Raw genomic sequence first — 23,920 nt, forward strand, 5'->3', positions numbered from 1 at the left:
TCCTTATTTTTTAGGAAAAGCACTGTACTTTTCAATGAAGATAACTTTAAACTAGTCTTAACTTTAAAGAAATACACTCTATATATTGCTAATGTGTTAAATGACTATTCTCGCTGCAAATGTCTGGTTTTCGGTGCAATATCTACATAGGAGTATAGAGGCCCATTTCCAGCAACTATCACTCCAGTGTTCTAATGGTACAATGTGTTTGCTCATTGGCTCAGAAGGCTAATTGATGATTAGAAAACCCTTGTGCAATCATGTTCACACATCTGAAAACAGTTTAGCTTGTTACAGAAGCTACAAAACTGACCTTCCTTTGAGCAGATTGAGTTTCTGGAGCATCACATTTGTGGGGTCAATTAAACGCTCAAAATGGCCAGAAAAAGATAACTTTCATCTGAAAGTCGACAGTCTCTTCTTGTTCTTAGAAATGAAGGCTATTCCACAAAATTGTTTGGGTGACCCCAAACTTTTGAACGGTAGTGTATATCTCGATATTTGCAGGACATGGTGCAAAAGTTACCTTATTTACATTAAACAACGTGATTTATCAGCTCTGGCATGTGTTGTTCGTAGGGCTGGGCGATATTGCCTTTTATTAATATCTCAATATTTTTAGGCCATATCACGATACACGATGTATATCTCGATATTTGCAGGACCTGGTGCAAAAGTTACCTTATTTACATTAAACAACGTGATTTATCAGCTCTGGCATGTGTTGTCCGTAGGGCTGGGCGATATGGCCTTTTATTAATATCTCTATATTTTTAGGCCATATCACGATACACGATATATATCTCCATATTTGCAGGACCTGGTGCAAAAGTTACCTTATTTACATTAAACAACGTGATTTATCAGCTCTGGCATGTGTTGTCCGTAGGGCTGGGCGATATGGCCTTTTATTAATATCTCGACATTTTTAGGCCATATCACAATACACGATATATATATCTCGATATTTGCAGGACCTGGTGCAAAAGTTACCTTATTTACATTAAACAACATGATTTATCAGCTCTGGCATGTGTTGTCCGTAGGGCTGGGCGATATGGCCTTTTATTAATATCTCTATATTTTTAGGCCATATCACGATACACGATATATATCTCGATATTTGCAGGACCTGGTGCAAAAGTTACCTTATTTACATTAAACAATGTGATTTATCAGCTATGGCATGTGTTGTCCGTAGGGCTGGGCGATATGGCCTTTTATTAATATCTTAATATCTCAATATTTTTAGGCCATATCACGATACGCGATATACCGTATTTTTCGGACTATAAGTCGCTTCGGAATATAAGTCGCACCGGCCGAAAAGGCATAATAAAGAAGGAAAAAAACATAAGTCGCACTGCAGTATAAGTCGCATTTTTGGGGGAAATTTATTTGATAAAACCCAACACCAAGAATAGACATTTGAAAGGCAATTTAAAATAAATAAAGAATAGGGAACAACAGGCTGAATAAGTGTACGTTATATGACGCATAAATAACCAACTGAGAACGTGCCTGGTATGTTAACGTAACATATTATGATAAGAGTCATTCAAATAACTATAACATATAGAACATGCTATACGTTTACCAAACAATATGTTACTCCCGATCGCTAAATCCAATGAAATCTTCCTCCCCGGTGTCGCCTCTGGTATGCGCCCCGCTAGCTTACTTTCTTTCTGCTGCTCGATTGCCGTTCTCTGCTGCATATTTCACTACGTCCAGCTTGTAATCTGCAGTAAATGATTTCCCTTTCGGTGCCATTTTTGTTCAGTCCTTCTCAGTTTTTATAAGTTACCGCCAATGTTGATGTGATCCATTTTAATAGCTACGGCAGTAGCGTATAGCATTTAGCATCCTATGACCCACAATACACTTCTGCCATGACCCGCCCCTGCCGAATTCTTATTGGTTGACGTGTGAGTGACGATTGCTGACATGTGTGTGACGATGGCTGCCATTTGCTTCGTCGCTCACGCGAATGAGATAAATAATATTTTTTGATATTTTACGGTAATGTGTTAATAATTTCCCACATAAGTCGCTCAGGAGTATACATCGCACCCACGGCCAAACTATGAAAAAAAACTGCGACTTATAGTCCGAAAAATACGGTATATCTCGATATTTTGCCTTAGCCTTGAATTAACACTTGATGCATATAATCACAGCAGTATGATGATTCCATGTGTCTACATTAAAACATTCTTGTTCATACTGCATTAATATATGCTAATTTTAAACTTTCATGCAGAGAGGGAATTCACAACTAAGTCAATTGACCAACACTGTATTTATTAAACAGTTATTAAGCAGTGGCACAAACATTCATCTAATTTCCAAAACAGAAAGTGCAAAATTGTGAGTCATTTTAAAACAAGCTATTAGTGCGCTTTTGTGCATGATGTCACTAAGATGACATATAACAACACTAAATTAAAATGCACTTTTTGTACAGAACGCCACTACAATATTTTAAAACAAATAAAGTGCACTTTTGTGCATGATGTCACACAAGATATTTCAAAAACTGTAAAATAAAAAAATTGCTGCATAATAAATAGGAAATCACATTGTGTATGTCCTTCGCTATGTGGTAGGTTACTGCGGACGTTATCTCCTTCTGTTGTTGACTATTTTTTTCATACGGTGTTGATGTGGAAATGGAAGACTGCAGGCTCAATTGGGTCAGTGCTGGTTGCTTCGGCATTTTGTTGGGTGTGGCACCGGCCGGAGATGCCTGCATGCAGAGTTTGAAGCACTCCTTTCTCTAGCGGGTGACTTTTCAAATGATGCTACAAATTAGTAGTGCTGCTACTTTTTGTAGCAACGCTTTTTCCGCATACTTGACATATTACGGGTTGTCTGTTCAACATCTTCCTGCTTGAAGCCAAACCACCGCCAGACGATGGACCCCGTGCTGTTTTTCTTGGGAATGAATTCTTCCTCCTCCATTTGTTACCAGATTCGCACCTTCTCTCTCTCGCATTACCACTCGCACCGCTCCGCTTGCACCACCTTCACAGCTAACTTTACCCATGCCGCTACCTCTCTGCTCGGCGACGTTGCATGTGTGACGTATGTTGATGCTTGTTTTATGTCTCTGTGAGAAGGAGAGACAAGAAAGAGTGAGAAACGCCTGTAGTGTAATGCCCGCAGCTAAAAGCAACTGCGTGAGAACGTATACTCGAATACTCACGAAATAGTAATTTTCTACATCGCACAGAGACACACCCACGATATATTGAGTATATTCGATATATTGCCCAGCCCTAGTTGTCAGCCGCAGCATGAAATTATGGAATCGTGGCATACCATTGTGCAATGTTCAGCTTCTGTTGTCAGGCTTTCTGACAAGAATGACAAGACACGTGTCAGACTAGTGTAAATGTACGTGGACTGTGTGGTCAACACACAGTGCATCTGCAGAAAGGTTAAAACTGGAACCAGTAACCTTCTGGTCCATCGGCATTCTTTGTGTCGCCACTGATCTACAATGCTTGATAACTGTCAACGGGACAGGGTGATCAGCGCAAAAGTCCCCTTGTTTACATTAAACTATGATTTATCAGCTGTAGCGCTTGTTGTTTACAGTGTTTGTGCTAGGAATGTTCAAAATGGGGTCCCAGGGACCCCATCAAGTCATAAAAATGGGGTCCCACTTTTTGGTAACCGTTTTGAAAGCAAATTATAAATGTATGCCTTATCCTGTTATATCTCACATTCTATATTGTTTTTTAAAAAGGTTGTCATAATAATTACTTAATTCATTAAAAATACAAAAGTGTGGCCAACGCAGTGCATCTGCAGAAAGGTTCAAACTGTAACCTTCGTGGTCCATCGGCTTCCTTCGTGTCGCCACTGATCTACAATGCTTGATAACTGTCAACGGGACAGGGTGGTCAGTGCACAAGCTGGTGCAAAAGTCCCCTTATTTACATTAAACTATGATTTTTCAGCTGTAGCGCGTGTTGTTTACAGTGTTGGCGCTAGGAATTTTCAAAATGCGGTCCCACTTATTTGTAACCGTTTGAAAACAAATTATACATGTATGCATTATCCTGTTATAGCTCACATTCTATATTGTTTTGGAAAAAGGTTGTCATAAACATTACTTAATTAATTTAAAAATCCCGTATTTACATTAAACTATGATTTATCAGCTGTAGCGCATGTTGTTTACAGTGTTGGCGCTAAGAATTTTCAAAATTGGGTCCAGGACCCCATCAAGTCAGAAAAATAGTGTCCCACAGTAAATGTTTGGGGTCCCACTTTTTTGTAAACGTTTTGAAAACAAATGATAAATGTATGCATTATCCTGTCATATCTCACATTCTATATTGTTTTGGGAAAAGGTTGTCATAAACGTTACTTAATTCATAGAAAATAAAATAATACAAAATAAAAAATTGTTTTATGCATACGTAAATGTATTCAGTTATAAACATTCATTCACTTTCTTCTTTCCTTCATGTATCTAAACTTTACCGCTGCCGCCCCAAAATTAAAGTTCCCTGGCTGACGAGGACCGCTGACACATGTCATCTCTGCATTATTTACTAGAATACCCTTATGAGCATTACATATATCAAAATCAAGTACCTACTGTACTGTTTACTTGTTGAAATACCCTTTTTAGAGCAAATATCTACCCAAACGACCACTTTGCTTCTGCCAGAAATTGATTTGAAGGGTATTTCACCAAGTAAACGGTACAGTAGGTACTTGATATTGGTATATGTAATGCCCATAAGGTTATTTTAGTAAAATATGCAGAGTTAAGATGTGTCAGTATCAAAATATTATCCATTCATTCATTTTCTACCGCTTGTCCCGTTCGGGGTCGTGGGGGTGCTGGAGCCTATCTCACCTTTTGGCAGCAGCAAAGTGGTCGTTTGGGTAGATTTTAGCTTTGTGAGAGGAATTTTAACAAGTAAACGGTACAGTAGGTATTTGGTTTTGATATATGTAATGCCCATATGGGTATTCTAGTAAAATATGCAGAGTTAAGATGTGTCAGTATCAAAATATTACTTGAAATAAATGTTTAGCAGCAGAAAAGTGGTCGTTTGGGTAGATTTTAGCTTTGTAAAGGGTATTTCAACAAGTAAACAGTACATTAGGTACTTGATTTTGATATACGTAATGCTCATAAGGGTATTGCATTTAATGAACGTTTTACATACATCCAAACACTTTATAAATATTTATTATGTGCACCAAGAAATAAGAGTTATAATTGTACGTATCTTCCAAACAAGAAAAAGCTTTTATCACATCAACATCGGACTAACAGTCCTTTAAATCTCATTAATACCACAGAAAAGGCAAACTGGCATTTTCGGACACGATAAAGGCTTAAATGTCAAACACGTAGCGTTACAATAACCACGAAGATAAAGTGTTTGTCTTACACCTAGTAATCCGCTGTGGACAGACAAAGCCAAGCAATGCAGGTTTAGCGAGCTGTGCGTGCTCCCGCAAAGGAAATACATTTTTGGCAGGCAATCACATTTTGGCACAACACCGGCGTAAAGCGATAATCGAATAAAAAAAACAAGCAAACCGGAGTTTTGAGGCAGGCTCGGTTAAAAAAAAACAAAACTGCATCCCGGGGACGTGCAGAAATGCGCCTCCTCTCTGATTTCAATGCGTAAAAAGACACAAAAAGTGCGTCAACCGCAACATTGATTTATAACCGACTCGGGATGGTTCCTGCTGGCCCCACTATGGACTGGACTTTCGCTGATGTGTTGGATCCGCTGTGGACTGGACTTTCACAATGTTATGTCAGACCCACTCGACATCCATTGCTTTCGGTCGCCCCTGGAGGGGGGGGGGGGGGGGGTTACCCACATATGCGGTCCTCTCCAAGGTTTCTCATAGTCATTCACATTGACGTCCCACTGGGGTGAGTTTTCCTTGCCCGTATGTGGGCTCTGTACCGAGGATGTCGTTGTGGCTTGTACAGCCCTTTGAGACACTTGTGATTTAGGGCTATGTAAATAAACATTGATTGATTGATTGATTGATCAGGCATGTGAAATATCTGCAAAACAACAAAATCCGGGGTTAGAAAACATACATTTTCCGGTCAAAAATCACTTACGCATGTTTTTAATGAAATATCAATAAACAAAATTTGATGAATGTTCGCCTCATCCGCTGGTACTTGCTGTTTCCCTTGCCTAAACTCCGAATTGAGTTACAGGACAAAAACACCATCAGGAGCGCCGAAACAAGCTCGCTAGTTAGCTTACTTGTTGTCGCCTTCGTTTGCTCCCTGAGCCAAAATGTTGACGGCTGTCTACTTTGCTGCTAATCATGTTGGATGATTACAACCCGAACACTTTTAGTTCCGGGCCAGTTGTAGTTTTAGTGAATTCATTAGGAGCCAGAGAGAAGGTATATTTTTGATGTGAGGGATTATAACAGAAGTCACAAAACCGGAAGTATACAACCCGAGAGGGCGTGGCTACAGAATAGAGTTGCCAAATGGGAAACTTCTTTGCATGCATGTTATAGAGTTTTACAATAAATTTTCAATGATGATAATAATATTAGTAAATTGTCTACTAACAATTCTGTGGTACATTACATGAAACATGTGACTGTCAAAAAGACAGCCAAGAGAGGTTATTGGATGAGAATAAATCCAAAGGTAAAATATAGTGTATAAATGCACCCAATTGCAAGAAATGTACCATTTCAGTTTATTTTCATACAAAAGGCGCGTCGAATTGTAAGGTGCAGTAAAGGGGTCATATTATTATTATTATTATTATTATTATTATTATTTTTATTTTTACATTTAAACCACTTTATTGTGGTCTACATAACATATAATGGTGGTTCTCGAGTCAAAATGTTTCATTGATTATGTTTGACAGACCAAGATGTAACCCGGATAACAAAACCCCATTAAATATCCTTTCTATTTATTTTCGTCGTCTTAGCTGTCCTTGCGTGCGTCATTACGTCACGCGGTCACGTGACCTAACGCGGCTATCAGACTAGCATAATACCCGGTAGTGGGCTGCTACCGGTAAGAGCGAGAGGGACACGCTGCAGGAGCCGACTACAGGGCCGTGGGTCGTCGCGCGAGAGTGTTTGAGTGTGAATTATCTGCGGAATTGGCCAGGTTGGATGGCGAGCTTAGAGCCCTGAACTAGAGTCTGAAGCTTTATGCATGGAACCGAACCACCTGAACTGAACTGAATCCACCCAACTGAGCCCCGGGCTGGTAGGAGGCTCCTCAGCAGCCGCCCTCTGTTTTTCCTTTATTTTTACCAAAACGCAACGTGTTCATTGCGGTCCTCCTGAACATTCACTTTCCCCCGTCCCTTCACTAAAACCCCTCTGGACACTGCCACCACAATGTGGACTTTGCGGGGCCCGTATAATGAACTCTGAAATCGTGTTGCGCTTATACCATCGTTGGTAGAAAACAAGGACTGAATCAAGTATATTGTAAATACTGAACGTTCTGTGAATTGTTGAATATGTGAATGGCCATTCGAATTTACATGTTTGTTTGTTTGTTTATTTTTCCTGTTGTTCTTTAGTATAATTTGGTACCACTTAAACTTAAATCCTGTGTTCAGTCTCCATTACTCTCCGTTCTTAGAGCCGAGTTTAGTTTCTTCTGATCTAGCCCAGACATATCATTCACTGTTTTACTTAGTACTTGTACAGTGCTTTATTAGAGTAACATACAGGTTACAAAGGGGATGTCGTGGCTTGGGTGGTAGAGCAGTCATGTTCGCAACTTGATTGTTGCAGGTTCGATTCTAGCTTCCGCCATCTTCGTCGTGTTCGTTGTGTCCTTGAGCAAGGCACTTTACCCTTGCTCCTAATGGGTTGTAGTTGGCGCTTTGCATGGCAGCTCCCGCCATCAGTGTGTGAATGGGTGAATGTGGAAATAGTGTCAAAACGGCTTTGGGTACCTTGAAGGTCGAAAAGCGCTATAATGGCATAATCCATAATCTTCAAGATACTTTGACTGTCTCTTCAGGATGCGCCATTTTGTGTACGGGTCTTATTTACGTGGCTCCTTTTTGACAACATCCGTTATCTTTGTTGTACCGGTAGTTTTTAGCTTTTCCATAGCGAGTCTATTGACAGATGTTAGAACTGTACGCTACTTTATCTTAGAAATGGCTACAGCGAAGGATGATTGCCCCATAATAAGAGGACAGATAAAAAGAAGGAGCTTTTTTACTACAGCACGGGCTGCTATGGCAGATGTGCGCAAATTTCCGTGAATTATGCAGATTCCAAATACACAACAGCAGGAACCAATAGGTAAGAAAAGTTGGTTTTCTATAATGGGTCGAAACTAAACACCAGATAATGTCTACTAATATGTGCTATTTTGTAGTCCTCATACATACACCATAATCAGGATTTCCCCTTAATCTATTTGATTGTGGCAGTGCGCCACTGCAAAATATTATCCGCCACACCTTAAAATAAGGTTGTTTTTTTTAAATTAAAAAAACAAAATAAAGTATTACGATGAATTGTAGCGTCCAGAAGAAGACACACCAAATCTGATACTCTGTTTACCTTTTATTGCCAATCTTTTGCTCAATTGCAGCAAGTATTTTCTCTGTGCACACCAGAGGTGGGACCAAGTCATTGCTTTGCAAGTCACAAGTAAGTCTCAAGTCTTTGCCCTCAAGTCTCGAGTCAAGTCCCGAGTCAAGACAGGCAAGTCCAGAGTCAAGTCCAAAGTCAAGACTGGAAAGTCTCAAGTCAAGTCACAAGTCCTGCATTTTGAGTTTCGAGTCCTTTCAAGTCCTTTTAACCACAGACTAATATTTTTACACAGATTGTGTATGCTTTTAAACCGCTGTATTTATTTATTAAAACAAGTGCATTTGAAATAGCAGGAAAAAAAATAGTACTGACATTGCAATTCATAATAGCACTATTAACCAGTCATTTTAATAGTTTAAACAATTTTAAACATTTAACTCATTCCTTTACAGAATAAACACATTTGCAAAAACAAGTGCAACTGTACTTATTTGTACAAGTGTTAACATTGTATTTCCATGGCATATTGCATTGTAACTAGTTCCACAGCAGTTTCTATTCTGTTCTTACCTTATCTCATTGATCTCATCTCATACTGTATGTGTGTTTATGTGTGCGTACACATGAAAAACATAACAAATACATGAACATAGCAATGAACAGAGTTGTACTTTTTAGATGTCAGGGCCCTATGCAATATGTACACATATTCTTAATATAGTATACATTTTAACTGACCTTTATTTGACTACGTTTGTCTTTTTGTAGGTGGCTAAAATATGCGGTGCTGCTGACCGCCGTCTAACGTTATGTTACTGTGTGTGATACAATGACTAACGTAACGTTAACTGTAGGTACCTCATGCAACCCTGCTTAAAAAAATCACTTGACAAAAAGTATGAATAAGGAAGCAAACTGCAGTGGACGCAACATATTGCTGTGTTTGAAATGATGTTATAACCATAGACATCTTATAAGTAGACGCAGTATTGGTTGCTGTGACGCGAGCAAATTGCATCTTGAAGTGGTGATGAGGAGCCGGCGAGCAGCCTAAACTGACAGTTGACAGGTAGAAAACAAAGATGCCGGGCTGGTGTTCAGCGTTTTCCTGCTCAAATGAGCGGACTGTTGAAAATAGGAATCGGGGGATTACTTTTCACAAGTAAGATTTAACATTAATGTACTTTTGGTTGTATTTTATTAAAATAACATTACCACAGAGTTGAGAAGGAGCAAAGATCTTCAATATTTGTATGTGAAAATCACAAACAAATCTTCTGGGGGAGGATGACGCCCCTACAGGGGTTTGGTTTACAAACTTTCAGCCCCACCTAAAACTAAATTCACCAGCCGCCACTGATTATGATGCATTCTCATTTTAGGCAAAATATAATACAATACTTTCTTAACAGTATAATTGTAACCATGAATAAGTCTTCAAGTAACAATATTCAAATACTAACATTGTTGGGTAAGACAGCATTTGGTTTTATTCTGAATCCAGTGAAACAGATTGGTGGTTTTAGCTGATATAAAGACTTTCAGGTGTTTATATATGTTTAAGTATTTGGCAGACGCTTTTATCCAAAGCGACATACATAAAAAATACATATATAACAATCACTGTAAACATTATCATTTAAGGGAAGAATGTAATACAAAATATCAATACAAAGTGTCAAGACAGAATAAACTCTCTGCTGCTGCAGCAACAGAGATACGGTCTATAAGATATATAGATATCTAATGTATTCATACATTGTTTATGTAGGATATACGCATGTATATATAACGTAATTATATTGTTTCCTCAACTTAAAAATAGCTGACCGTTTTTTCCCCCTTCTCTGGGCTTATATTCCCAGTTTTGATCTCGGACGTCTGGTCACTTATAGCATATAAGAATATTCTATTACTGTTAAGCAAACTATGAATAATAAAACATGTGTCCGTTATCATAGCTACACGTATGACAAAAAAGCGCGTGAAAATGAGTGGTATTCAGTGAGGTAAAATGAATTAAATGCGCTGACAGTTCATTGCTCCTGCCAAATGAATTGCACTGAGTGGAGCGGATCACCACTCCAAGATGGCGGCCCCGCGTCTCGTCTGCGCCAGTAAGCAGTAGCGCTCGATGCTGCGTCTACTTATAAGATGTCTATGGTTATGACGTTAGCAGTGAGTTTACAGCCTCACTGATTTAACTACACAGCAAATAAAAGTCATGTTACTTAGCCAATAAACGTTAGCTTACATTCAAAACTTACCCTTCTTTGTGCAACTTCAAATGTCGAACGAAGTTGGAAGTTGTTGCGTCTCCGTCTGTAATATTCAAACTGCGTGATTTGCATACGGCAATTTTTTTTTGTTGACCAAGTCGTAGTTTTTATACCCGAACGAAACCAACTTTGGTATAAATCTTTCTCACTGGCGCGTTAGTTTGACAACTCTTGTTCATTGGTTGTCCTGCAATTTGATTGGCTGAATGCTGTGTGATGAAAACAATGTAGATCTAATTTGATTGGCTGTTGTACTGAGAGCACACACGCTGACACGCAGCACACACACTGATAGACAGACACGTACAAAATGAAAGCTACGGAGCGCTCCCAAATAACTTTTTAAACTTTAGATTTTGGGGAAAGTAGCAAGTCATGTCAAGTCAAAAGGCTCAAGTCCAAGTGAAGTCACAAGTCATTGATGTTAAAGTCTAAGTCGAGTTGCAAGTCTCTTTACATTTTGTCAAGTCGAGTCTAAAGTCATCAAATTCATGACTCGAGTCTGACTCGAGTCCAAGTCATGTGACTCGAGTCCACACCTCTGGTGCACACAGGTCTGTCTCCGTGTTTCACTCCTCGACACACAACACGTCCTCATTCTCCATCAAAACGGTGTGTTAACAGACCATGTGAATAATGAACATCATAACACACTAACATACACATTGACACCAACAGGTAGTTAGTATATGACTCGATACATATATATATAGTTTATTATTTATGCACTGTTAACTAGCGATGCGCCAAAAAGCGACATACTTTGATCATCGGAACAGCGCTGCCAAAATTGTATTTTTGTGTTGACGTAAGCCATATGCACGGGGTTGTCTGGATGAAAGGCAGCATTTTCGCAATAATGCATCTGAAGATGATGAATATAAGATTTTTTTAAGGAGAGAAAGACTCCCACCAGTGTGACGCAAGTGGGATGTCATGCTCTCTGCAGCTGGTTTTTCGTTGCAGACATGAAGCGACAGAAATAAAGAGTCTCTAAACCTTAGTACAGTCTACAATAACACCAGAAATAGATGCTATATTCGTTGCCGGTTGTTTTTAATAAAGAGAGAGAGAGACCAATATTTTAATCAAAAAACTAGAACGATATGGCATCAGAGGGTTAGTCTTAAACTGGATAAGAAGTTATCTAACGAACAGGAAACAATACGTTAAGCTAGGCGAACACATGTCTACAACGCTAAATATATCCTGTGGTGTACCTCAGGGATCAATATTAGGACCTAAATTATTCAATCTCTATATAAATGACATTTGTAAAGTTACAAAAGATTTAAAGTTAGTATTATTTGCGGATGATACAACAGCGTTTTGTTCAGGAGAGAACACACAGGAGATAATACAAATAATAACAGAAGAAATTAACAAATTAAAAAGATGGTTTGACAAAAACAGACTATCGTTGAATCTTAGTAAAACTAAAATAATGCTATTTGGTAATAGTAGAAGAGAAAGTCAAACACAAATACAAATAGACAGAATAGAAATTGAAAGAGTAAATTAAACCAAATTTCTAGGTATAATGATTGATGATAAATTGAACTGGAAATCTCACGTAAAAAATATACAACATAAAGTAGCAAGAAACACGTCAATAATGAATAAAGCAAAACATGTTCTAGACAAAAAATCACTTCATAGTCTATACTGCTCACTAGTGTTACCATATCTGAGCTACTGTGTAGAAATATGGGGAAATAATTACAAAAGTACACTTCATTCATTAACGGTGTTACAAAAAAGATCAGTTAGAATAATACATAATGTTGGATATAGAGAACATACAAATCCTTTATTTATTGAATGAAAGATACTGAAATTCCACGACATAGTGAATTTGCAAACAGCTAAAATTATGCACAAAGCAAACTATAACCTGCTACCCAAGAATATACAACAATTCTTCTCAACAAAAGAGGAGAAATATAATCTTAGAGAAAAATGTAATTTAAAACATTTGTACGCACGTACAACACTTAAGACCTTCAGTATATCAGTATGTGGAATTAAATTATGGAATGGATTAAGCAAAGCAATCAAACAATGTACTAATATGATCCACTTCAAGAAACTCTTCAAACTTAAAGTGTTTACAAAGTACAAAGAAGAAGAACCATGACAAACATTTTCAATTTATTTCATCCATTCATTCATTCATTCTTAAAGTAATCTTACTTATCTCATCATATGAAATATGACTTTCTTCACCAATTATTATTATTAAATTCTTACTATTATTTATTTATTTATTTTTATTGTGATTACATATGGAGTTTATTGTGAATAAATTGAGAACAGGAAGTGAATAAAAAAAAGTTTCAGCAACTGTTATGTAAAGAAAAGGGGTAGGATTAAATAAGCTCTGCTTCTTCCTACTCCTTTTCGAACATGTTGAAAAGAGAAACTGGAAATTGTGATGTATCATGTTGTATGCTTGCATGTTCGAAATAAACTCAAACTCAAAAAGTATTGGAGAAATCTCAAGATAAAAATAAAGTGTTATCTTTTCAGGTTTAAAGAAACAACAGGTAGGAACTAAAGTGCAGGACTGTATGAATAGAATAAATTACACAATATAACAAACGTGATACTTTAAAATATTAGTAATTTGGTCCACTATGATTTAAATAATAATTACTGCGTAACATAAAATAATTTCCACACTTCAATAAGAACAACGGACCAAATTAAATGTTACACAGCCGTAAACTTGCAAAAAAAGTTTTTCTCAGGTTTCTCTGTTTACATTTTCACACTTTGGACTATTTTGTTACAGTTTTTTAAGCATTTCTTAAACATTCCTTATTTTTGCACCTTAATTTTGACAGGTCAATGTTAGGTGTTAAATGTGATATTATAATTTTGTTTACATTAATTGTTTGTTAATTTGTTAATTGGTTGTGTTGATATTTCCTTTCCATTCTGCCTTAATGTCTAAGGGGGTTGTAATCAGAGGAAGGTTACATTTGAAATGAGTGTTTACATTTAGTATATTTTTCTCCTGGTCTTTATATTTGATAAGTCATTTAAACATATCAATTATCGATATCGACCGATATAAAACACTTCTATCTAGGGCTGCAACAACTAATCGATTAGATCGATTAAAATCGATTATTAAAATAGTTGCCGATTAATTTAGTCATCGATTCGTTGGATCTATGCTATGCGCATGTGCAGAGGTTTTAAAAAATAATAATTTTTAATTAAATTTTTTTTTAAATTTTTTTAAATAAACTGCAACATTTACAAACAGCTGAGAAACAATAATCAAAATAAGTATGGTGCCAGTATGCTGTTTTTTTTCAATAAAATACTGGATAGGATAGAAATGTATTTTGTCTCTTTTATCCGATTATTAATCGAAGTAATAATCGACAGATTAATCGATTATCAAATTAATCGTTAGTTGCAGCCCTACTTCTATCGTAATACAGTTTTATTGAACCTCTGACTGCTTTTGGAGCGTGGCACTGGTCCCCATGGAACACACCGTTCACTCTGGCATAGGTCATTTAGAACGTAAATACAATTTCCCTTTGCAGAAAAAAATTAAGCATTCTACAGTAGTAGCTTAAAACACTTGTATCTCAAATTGTCATCTATTGAAATGAATGGAAATCCATTAACATGTAATATGCCTTTTGAAAAGAAAAACATACTTTTAGGTAAGAAATACAACAGAATGTAGTACAAACTACAGTAGTTTAATGAAGTAATGTAAAAATGTACATAAGAATGTAACAATATGAAAATTTCATATCTTGGTCATCATGACCACAATTGTAAAGGTTCTAATTATTATTGCGGTATTGTTGAATGTATTCAAAAAGTACTTATACACACACTGAAGTATTTTGGCCAAGTTTTTTTTTTTTAATAGCACCAGATAAATACACACTGTTATAAAATCCACCGTTTTGAATGTTTTATTTCTTGCTTTACTGATAATGTTTTAGTCTTTGTATTTTATCTGTTTAAATGGTTAAGCTTTTATTGTTTTAAATATTGGTATGTACTGTAGCACTTAAAAATGTATTTAAATGAAAATGCGGAACATGTACATATATACAGTCATGGTCAAAAGTTTACATACACTTGTATAGAACATAATGTCATGGCTGTCTTGAGTTTCCAGTAATTTCTATAACTCTTATTTTTTGGTGATAGTGATTGGAGCACATACTTGTTGGTCACAAAAAACATTCATGAAGTTTGGTTATTTTATGAATTTATTATGGGTCTACTGAAAATGTGAGCAAATCTGCTGGGTCAAAAGTATACATACAGCAATGTTAATATTTGGTTACATGTTCCTTGGCAAGTTTCACTGCAATAAGGCGATTTTGGTAGCCATCCACAAGCTTCTGGCAAGCTTCTAGTTGAATTTTTGACCACTCCTCTTGACAAAATTGATGCAGTTCAGCTAAATTTGTTGGTTTTCTGACATGGACTTGTTTCTTCAGCATTGTCCACATGTTCTCAATGGGGTTTAAGTCAGGACTTTGGGAAGGCCATTTTAAAACCTTAATTCTAACCTGATTTAGCCATTCCTTTACCACTTTTGACATGTGTTTGGGGTCATTGTCCTGTTGGAACACCAACTGCGCCCAAGACCCAACCTCCAGGCTGATGATTTTAGGTTGTCCTGAAGAATTTGGAGGTAATCCTCCTTTTTCATTGTCCCATTTCAGTGTTTCCCACACATTCATTTATTTGTGGTGGCCCGCCACGAAAGAATTACGTCCGCCACAAATAAAAATAAAAAAACTTAATTTTTTTTGTACGATCCAGCTTCTCAGGCAAATCATATAGTTGATGTAGATGCCCATATAGGCTGTTCAGATTTACTTTACAAAAAAGAAGTGTAGGATACTTCTCTTGTTGCCTTATTTGTATTTGACCACTACTGTTTTCTGTTTATTTGTTACTGACTGTGGCAGGACACCTCTGCCTCTGTTTCACTTTATGTTGCTGGTAAATAATATGGTTGTAGTAGTAGGCTAAAGTTAAATTATTTAGTATGCACTAATTAAAGGGGCAGAGCTTTAAGAGACATTTTAGCTTTTATATTTTATAAGATATATTTTTTGTAAGAACCACAATTAATAAATATATTTCAGTGAATAACTTATTGTTGAAATCTGTATATAAATATGTACATAAAGTGTTGTAATTATATTGTAAAATGGATGGATGGATGGATGGATGGACGTTTAAAACAAAACTGTTATTATTAATTAGTAAGTATACATTTTTTGAGCCTTTTTAGAGAAAATCATATCATTGTAGTAAATTATGCAAATTACTCGATGATGTCATGGTGACCACGCCCATAGCCACGCCCCCACCGCCACAGGTATCTTGACAGTTTATGGGAAACACTGTATTTACTCTCTGTAAAGCACCAGTTCAATTGGCAACAAAACAGGTCCAGAGCATAATACTACCACCACCATGCTTGACGGTAGGAATTGGTGTTCATGGGATTAAAGGCCTCACCTTTTCTCCTCAAAACATATTGCTGCGTATTGTGGCCAAACAGCTCAATTTCTGTTTAATCTGACCACAGAACTTTCCTTCAGAAGGTCTTATCTTTGTCCATGTGATCAGCAGCAAACTTTAGACGAGCCTTAAGGTGTCGCTTCTCAAGCAAGTAAGCACACCTGTGAAGTGAAAACCATTTCAGGTGACTACCTCTTGAAGCTCATTGAGAGAATGCCAAGAGTGTGCAAAGCAGTAATCCGAGCAAAGGGTGGCTATTTTGAAGAAACTAGAATCTAAAACATGTTTTCAGTTATTTCACCTTTTTTTGTTAAGTACAAAACTCCACATGTGTTCATTCATAGTTTTGATGCCTTCAGTGACAATCTGCAATGTAAATAGTCATGAAAATAAAGAAAACGCATTGAATGAGAAGGAGTGTCTAAACTTTTGGCCTGTGCTGTATATATAATAAATAAATCAAATGTGTGTACTAGCAGCACGAGGTAATTCTATATTGGCTTGTGCCCATCCAGGTATTGCCTTCTCCTCCGCTGTATTAAAGGTCCGCTGTGGCATCTTTTTCGGTCTCTTCACAATTAAAGACTTGCTAAGCAATACATCCCCCTTCGCTGATAAAATCCTCAAAATGAAGGTGCCGCAAGCCGTAGGCTAACTACGTACCTAAAATGCTAGCTCAGTGGTTGTCCACTAACCCAAAGCGATACAGCAAGACTAAGAGTTTGGACACATTCAAAGTGTTTCTAATCACACAGAGTGATCTTTAGGACAGGCTGACACAGGTCTTTTTTGGCGCAAGGTGCAACAATTGTGGAAATAAATGAGTCAGAAGTGTCATTAGCCTTGAAACGCTTCGAACTGGTGTACAGAATGTAAACAGGTTGTGACGATGGGGCCCCTCCTCTTCAAAATGGCCGTGCCTGAGGTTACAGGAAGTGATGTCATCAAAATGTCAGCCTCTATAGGGCTTCCATCAGCACACAAAATTAATGAATGAATGAGTAAATAAATACAACTTCTGTTTGCCAAGACATGGTCCGCACACAGAGGCATATTTGGCGCAATGTAAAAGTTTGTAAACCAAAAAGAACGCAAATCGAGGCTTTTGTGAATCGAGTTTCCACTTTATTTCTCGTATCTTTTAACATTGTAATAGTGTTAATGGCTCTTATTTTCATGTTTGCATTTAAGCGAGCTAGCAGGTTAACTTTAGTCGGTCCATAATGTTATCAACGCGTGATTATCAATCACGGTTTTTCGATCATTTTGATTTAAAACGGTAAAACTAACAGTCAGTTTTACAGGGGTTAATATTATTACTGTTTATGTGCACGTCATTGAAAGTGAAACCGATGCAAAGAGTGACCGTTCTTGCAGCGTGTTACAACACATGCACACGGCGGTTAGGAAGGCTGGCAAAGTTATGGAGTTCATTTTCATTTGTTGTTCAATAAAAATGTACCTATCGATATGGGCCCAAGTCTATTTCCACTTGCCAACACGGCTGCTTCCAACCTCTTTCATTGTACTGGATGTTTGGGGGAAATTATCATCCGGAAATATATATTTGTGTGTCATGACTCACGTGGCAAAACAATTCAACTTCAGCTTGACTTTATTTTTCCAGTTAGCTTTTGTCCCCGTTATCGTCTTTTTCAGACACTTTTTTTTTTTTAACCACCACCTGAGCTGTATTCATGTGTTGTTTATTGAGTATGTCATAGTCCGTTCCATATCATACATGTTGTACATAATATACATACATATCTCCAGAGAACAGTCTTGTGCTCAATGGCAAGATTATTTCACAAGAAAAGAAAAGTAAATTTTACATAAATGACGTGCGTGTACATGGTGTCCTGAGCCTGTTTTTTTTGTTTTTTGGCTCCTCAGGCTGTCCGCTGCTACGATTCGCTCATCCTCAAGGCGGAGGGGAAAGTTGAGCCTGAGGTGTTCTGCCAGTTAGGCCACTTCAACCTCCTCTTAGAGGATTACCCAAAAGGTGAGTCACCCTTTTCATCGGGCCTACTTAACCACCCTGTAGTTGTGGTGGCTTCCTTACATGTCCTTTGCTTCATCTAACCCCCATGCTGTGCTCTTCCAATGACAGCATTATCGGCATACCAGAGGTACTACAGTTTACAGCCAGACTACTGGAAGGTGAGCCAGCACAACCACACTCCATAATAAAAGTCATGTTGTAGTGATGACAGACCAGTTTTTCTTTTTTTTGAGCTTCATGCAAGTCTTCTCATCCCACTCAGAATGCTGCCTTTCTGTATGGTTTGGGAATGGTCTACTTCCACTACAACGCCTTTCAGTGGTGAGTAGTGTGACATGTGCTGATTTAGACAGAACCGCCTATGAATTTAAGCAGGTTGAGAGAATTTTGTGTAGATTTTTGCAGCCTGATATGCCTTATTTTGTTGGAGCTTTTCCCAGAGTTTTTTCCCTCTTGAGTACCAGAAATTATTATTGGGAAATGTGTTTAAAAAAAAAAAAAAAAAAGGAATTTAATGGACATATTATGCATGCATCCTTTTTTTTTTCTCAAGCTGACAGTCTCAAAACCAAGACTGATAACTTATTTACAGAATATCTACTGTTTTTTTTAATTTAGAGTTCACTGGACTTTGGGCACACTTATCTTTGTGGCCTGGTTTGTTCAGCTTCTTAAGCAGCAGCTTTCTTTGTTGGTTTTCAAGCGTCATAGCGATGCTGGCGTTTCAGGTGGCTGATAAAGTTTGATGTGTTGAAGCACAATGTTTTTCCTTACTGGTGGAATGTTTGCAGAGCGTTTGATTTGCTCACCCCAACCCACCTACAGCACAGTAGGGGTTAGGTCTGCACGATTAATCGACATTGAGGTTTTAATTAGTGCGATGATGTAACCGCAAGAGCTGGAGTTTTTTTTTCTTCTCCGCCATCACCGGCATTCAAGTGACAGACATGTTCGCTAATCCGACATCTTACATTGCTTTCAGCACCTGAGTTCATTAAACAGTAGAATTAACTGAATGCAGTGAGCCGTCTATTCAGTCATCCACCATCCTTGTCTCGTGGGAGTGCAGTAGGGTGCCAGGTTTACACACACACTGGAAGTAACAACAGTCTGCTCATCTGCAGCTTGCCGTGAAGTAACACAATTTGGGAGGAAAAAAATATGTTTACAAAGCCAACTGTCCCGTTGTGGGAATAATTAATCTTCAAATCGGATGGCAGAGTTTCCCCTAAATGTATTTAATTGTGGCGCACCGTCACAGCAATATACTGTAAATGCAGCCAAACCTTCAAAATAAGTGTTGTCGTTTTGTGTTTTTTTTAATATGAAAACGAATATAATATATTTTGTTTTTTATTAAGTCAACATAAAAAACACAAGATACACTTACAATTAGTGCACCAACTCAAAAAACCTCCCTCCCCCATTTACACTCATTCACACTCATTCGCACAAAAGGGTTTTCTTTCTGTTATTAATATTTCTGGTTCCTACATTATATATCAATATAGATCAATACAGTCTGCAGGGATACAGTCCGTAAGCACACATGATTGTATTTCTTTATGACAAAAAATAAATAAAAATACCATACCCGGCCAAACTATGAAAAAAAACTGCGACTTATAGTCTGAAAAATACAGTACATGATGTAAGTATATACGGTATGTAATGTAGTACCAGGCACATGTATAACAACAGCTTTGTTTCACAGTGTAAACATTTCACCACAATGTTGTTTTTTTACATTTAAGTGATCGTAAAACCTCTCTTACTCACTGCAGACATTATGAGAGCCAACAGACATAATAAAACATCACCTACTGATTTATGATATAAAATAAACTTACAGGGAGCAAGGAAGCAAGGAAACAGCAGACCACTCGATGATGCAACACATGGAAGTGATCACGGCGCCACTATAAATAGGTTGCCTGCGTTAGCGCTTATAATAACACCATCACAAATATTTGTTTAATATTCAAATCACAAAATGTAAATGGAGTTTTGTTGGTGCTTCTTGAATGGTTATTTATTGGATTTTATGGGCAAAAAAATGGAGCTTCCATTGGACTCTTATGTACGTTTAATATTTAGAATGCATAAAAAAAATGTCACGTTATCCATAATGATTGTGAACGATAGGCAAAGTTCCACAAAAAGTACAGTTTCCCTTTAAGTGACAATTCAACAATTTAACATATACCCATTTAAAAAAGGTATTCATTGGAGGAGGGTACTTGGACTTTAGGTATCCTCACATGTGTTTGATTAAAACATTTATGTTATGCATGTCAAACATATACAGTAAGATGGTGTTAACTGCCAAATTAGACTTATCTTATTGCTGCTTATTTGCTGCTCCTAAAAATGGAGGAGGATTTCTGGTAATATATAATTGATGTAGTACTAATGTGAGATGTCAGCTTTGTTTCACAGTGCAAACATTTCACCACAATGTTGTTGTTTTTTTACTTTTAAATGATCGTAAAACCTCTCTTATCTTTTCACTTTGTCGTTTTCTGAGCCATCTCTCTTTATTAGCGCTCCACCAACGTAACCTTCTTATATACACACACACACACACACCATAACAATACATGTATGTTGAAGCACATCACGTCTAACTACAGTGGCAATAATGTGCCGACAATTCATCAAGCGATGCGGCTTCATAGTTTACCAAATCATACTCAAACATTTTGACGGATTTTTGAGCGCTGTGTGTAATGGTCTATGTCAGGGGTGTCAAATTCAAATACAGAGTGGGCCAAAATTTAAAACTGAACAAAGCCGCGGGCCAAGGTTGAACAAATTAACCTTTAACGTACTCTACGAGCTATCGTCACGTCCGCTTTTCATCCATTCTAACATCGTTCAGACCCAGTCACAAGATATGTGCGGCTTCTGTACGCACATACGAGCGAATGCAACGCATACTTCATCAACAGCGATACAGGTTACACTGAGGGTGCCAGTATAAAAAACTTTAACACTGTTAGAAATATACGCCACACTGTTAATCCACACCAAACAAGGATGACAAAACACATTTCAGGAGAACATCCGCACCATAACACAACATCAATCAATCAATGTTTATTTATATAGCCCTAAATCACAAGTGTCTCAAAGGGCTGTACAAGCCACAACGACATCCTCGGTACAGAGCCCACATACGGGCAAGGAAAAACTCACCCCAGTGGGACGTCGGTGAATAACTATGAGAAACCTTGGAGAGGACCGCATATATAAACACAACAGAACAAATACCCAGAACCTTCTGGTTTGGTGTGGATTCACAGTGTGGCGTATATTTCTAACAGTGTTAAAGTTTTTTATTCGGCTACCCTCAGTGTAACCTGTATCGCTGTTGATGAAGTATGCGTTGCATTCTAATGTGTGTGCGTGCAGAAGCCGCACATGTTATGTGACTGGGCCAGCACTCGTTGGACTGGCTGTCAGGCTGGCTGGCTGGCTGGCGTTTGGAAGACTCCCAGGAGGATCGGCGGGCCAGCTTTAGTGTTAATTTGATATCGCCTCAAGGGCCAAGTGAAATTACACGGCGGGCCAAATTTGGCCCGCGGGCCAGAGTTTGACACCATGGTTTATGTTCTCAATGAAACATCAAAGTTTTGGTCTTGCTTGCTAGCGTCATTTATTGACAACAGGCGTCAGTCAACCTGCAGTCCACACGCATCTTACGTGTGACTCATTTGTCACACTTATCACTACACCGTGTACCAAAAAAAATTGCTTTGAAGTCGGTAACCTGTACATTAATCCGTACATTTGGCGCACCAGGTTACAAGGTGCACTGTCGATTTTAAGTGTGCCCTGTAGTCCGAAAAATACGGTAATCAATAAATGCGCACGTCATTGTACACCTAATATACCACTGTATTTATGAACAGAGGTGTTAAAATGCCACCAAGTTAACTGTGGTTGCTTTTAATTGGAAAAAATGTCTACATGAAAACATCTTCACCGGCTGTCATGTACAGAGATTTCTTTGAAACTCCACTTCAACTTTATTGTACACCGTAAGAGGGTATATGTTATTTTTTTAAGATAACAGTAGCTGTGTGGACCTAGCCTTAATCATTGCCTGTTCATAGCATTGTTTTAAACAATGGAAAGCATTCATAAAAATGAGCAAGTGACGAAATAAAATGTTTACAGCACTTTGTCAAGGTTACACACAACACCCCATAATGAAAACTTTAAAAAAAGTTTGTTCAACGGTTGCAAAGTGATTAAAACTAAAACTCTAAGAAATCACATTTACATAAATACACACTGCATTTGCTTAATACTTTGCTGCAGCAATTACACCCACAAATGTTTTTGACTATTATGCCATTAGCTGGGCACACCTTTCTTTGCACAGTTTCGCATATTCCTTTTGGCTACACCTCTCAAGCTCTGTCAGGTTGGATGGGAGACGTGTACAGGTGTTTTTCTCTCTAAAAATGTTCAGTTGTATTTAATTATGGTTTCTGGTTGGTCCACTATAGCAGTGGTCCCCCAACCTTTTTGTTGGGGACCACAAAAAGGTGGGGCGGGGTTGATTGTTATGAAATAATTATAAACGTGAATCCACTGTGTACTCATATGGACCCTTATTAGCACATTCTGCCAACAATATAACATGAGTATGTTATTTTTCAACAGCTGAAATAAGGTTGCCAGTTTGAACCGTCAGATAAGCCTCTTGCATGTTCGTGTGCCGAGACTCACAAGCTCTCCTCCTCTCCCCTCTCCCTCACCTCCCTCTGTTGGTGACCACTGCCCTAATGCTCTCTGATTTTGGTTGCTATGGTAACGTTTACATGCCTTCAAAATAAGATGCAGATACAACATTAAAAACGAATATAAAGTGCATGAGAATTTTAACTCACCGTAACGCTAAATCAATGGGAGCCCTGAGCTTGTTTCTCGGCAACGAGACGGTCCCAACTGGGGGTAATGGGAGATGTTGTTTTGTTTTGGTGGCTGTCACTGCAGAAAATCCCACTTCCTACAGATAGGATGTCGGAAATGGCAACATGGTTTTCAGTGATGTGGTGGCGATCTCGGGGCATGACTTTAATCCAGAACACCGGCTGACATGTAACCATTCAGCGAGTTGAACAGTTCTGCGGCTGTGGTGTTGGTTGGCAACGATAGTGCACATAACATATCCTCATGCACATCCTCCTGATAAATATCCATCCATCCATCCATTTTCTACCGCTTATTCCCTTCGGGGTCGCGGGGGGCGCTGGAGCCTATCTCTTCTACAATCGGGCGGAAGGCAGGGTACACCCTGGACAAGTCGCCACCTCATCGCAGGGCCAACACAGATAGACAGACAACATTCACACTCACATTCACACACTAGGGCCAAATATATCACACATAAACAAGTAGTATTGCCTTGTTGTCAACATCTGTAGATTTGTCAACCTGGAGTGCGTACCACGGTGATTCATCAATCTTCTCTAACAATTGTGTCACAATGTCTTCGTCTATTTCCTCAATGCGCCGAGTCACGGTGCTAGCCGACAGAGGCACCTGTGATATA

At 38.1% G+C, this 23,920-nt stretch overlaps 1 protein-coding gene across 2 annotated transcripts in view; it reads left to right on the forward strand.

The window, feature by feature from the left end:
* Positions 1-23,920, forward strand: part of LOC133657517 (histone demethylase UTY-like) — a 75,833-nt gene that overhangs the window by 2,267 nt on the left and 49,646 nt on the right. For both annotated transcript variants that reach the window (XM_062058955.1, XM_062058962.1), the window contains exons 3-5: positions 18,246-18,354; positions 18,463-18,512; positions 18,617-18,675. In XM_062058955.1, the coding sequence (XP_061914939.1) occupies positions 18,246-18,354; positions 18,463-18,512; positions 18,617-18,675 (218 nt within the window). The remainder of the gene's footprint in view (positions 1-18,245; positions 18,355-18,462; positions 18,513-18,616; positions 18,676-23,920) is intronic.

This window comes from Entelurus aequoreus, linkage group LG01 (assembly GCF_033978785.1).
Source record: "Entelurus aequoreus isolate RoL-2023_Sb linkage group LG01, RoL_Eaeq_v1.1, whole genome shotgun sequence".
Classification (NCBI taxonomy): Eukaryota; Metazoa; Chordata; class Actinopteri; order Syngnathiformes; family Syngnathidae; genus Entelurus; species Entelurus aequoreus.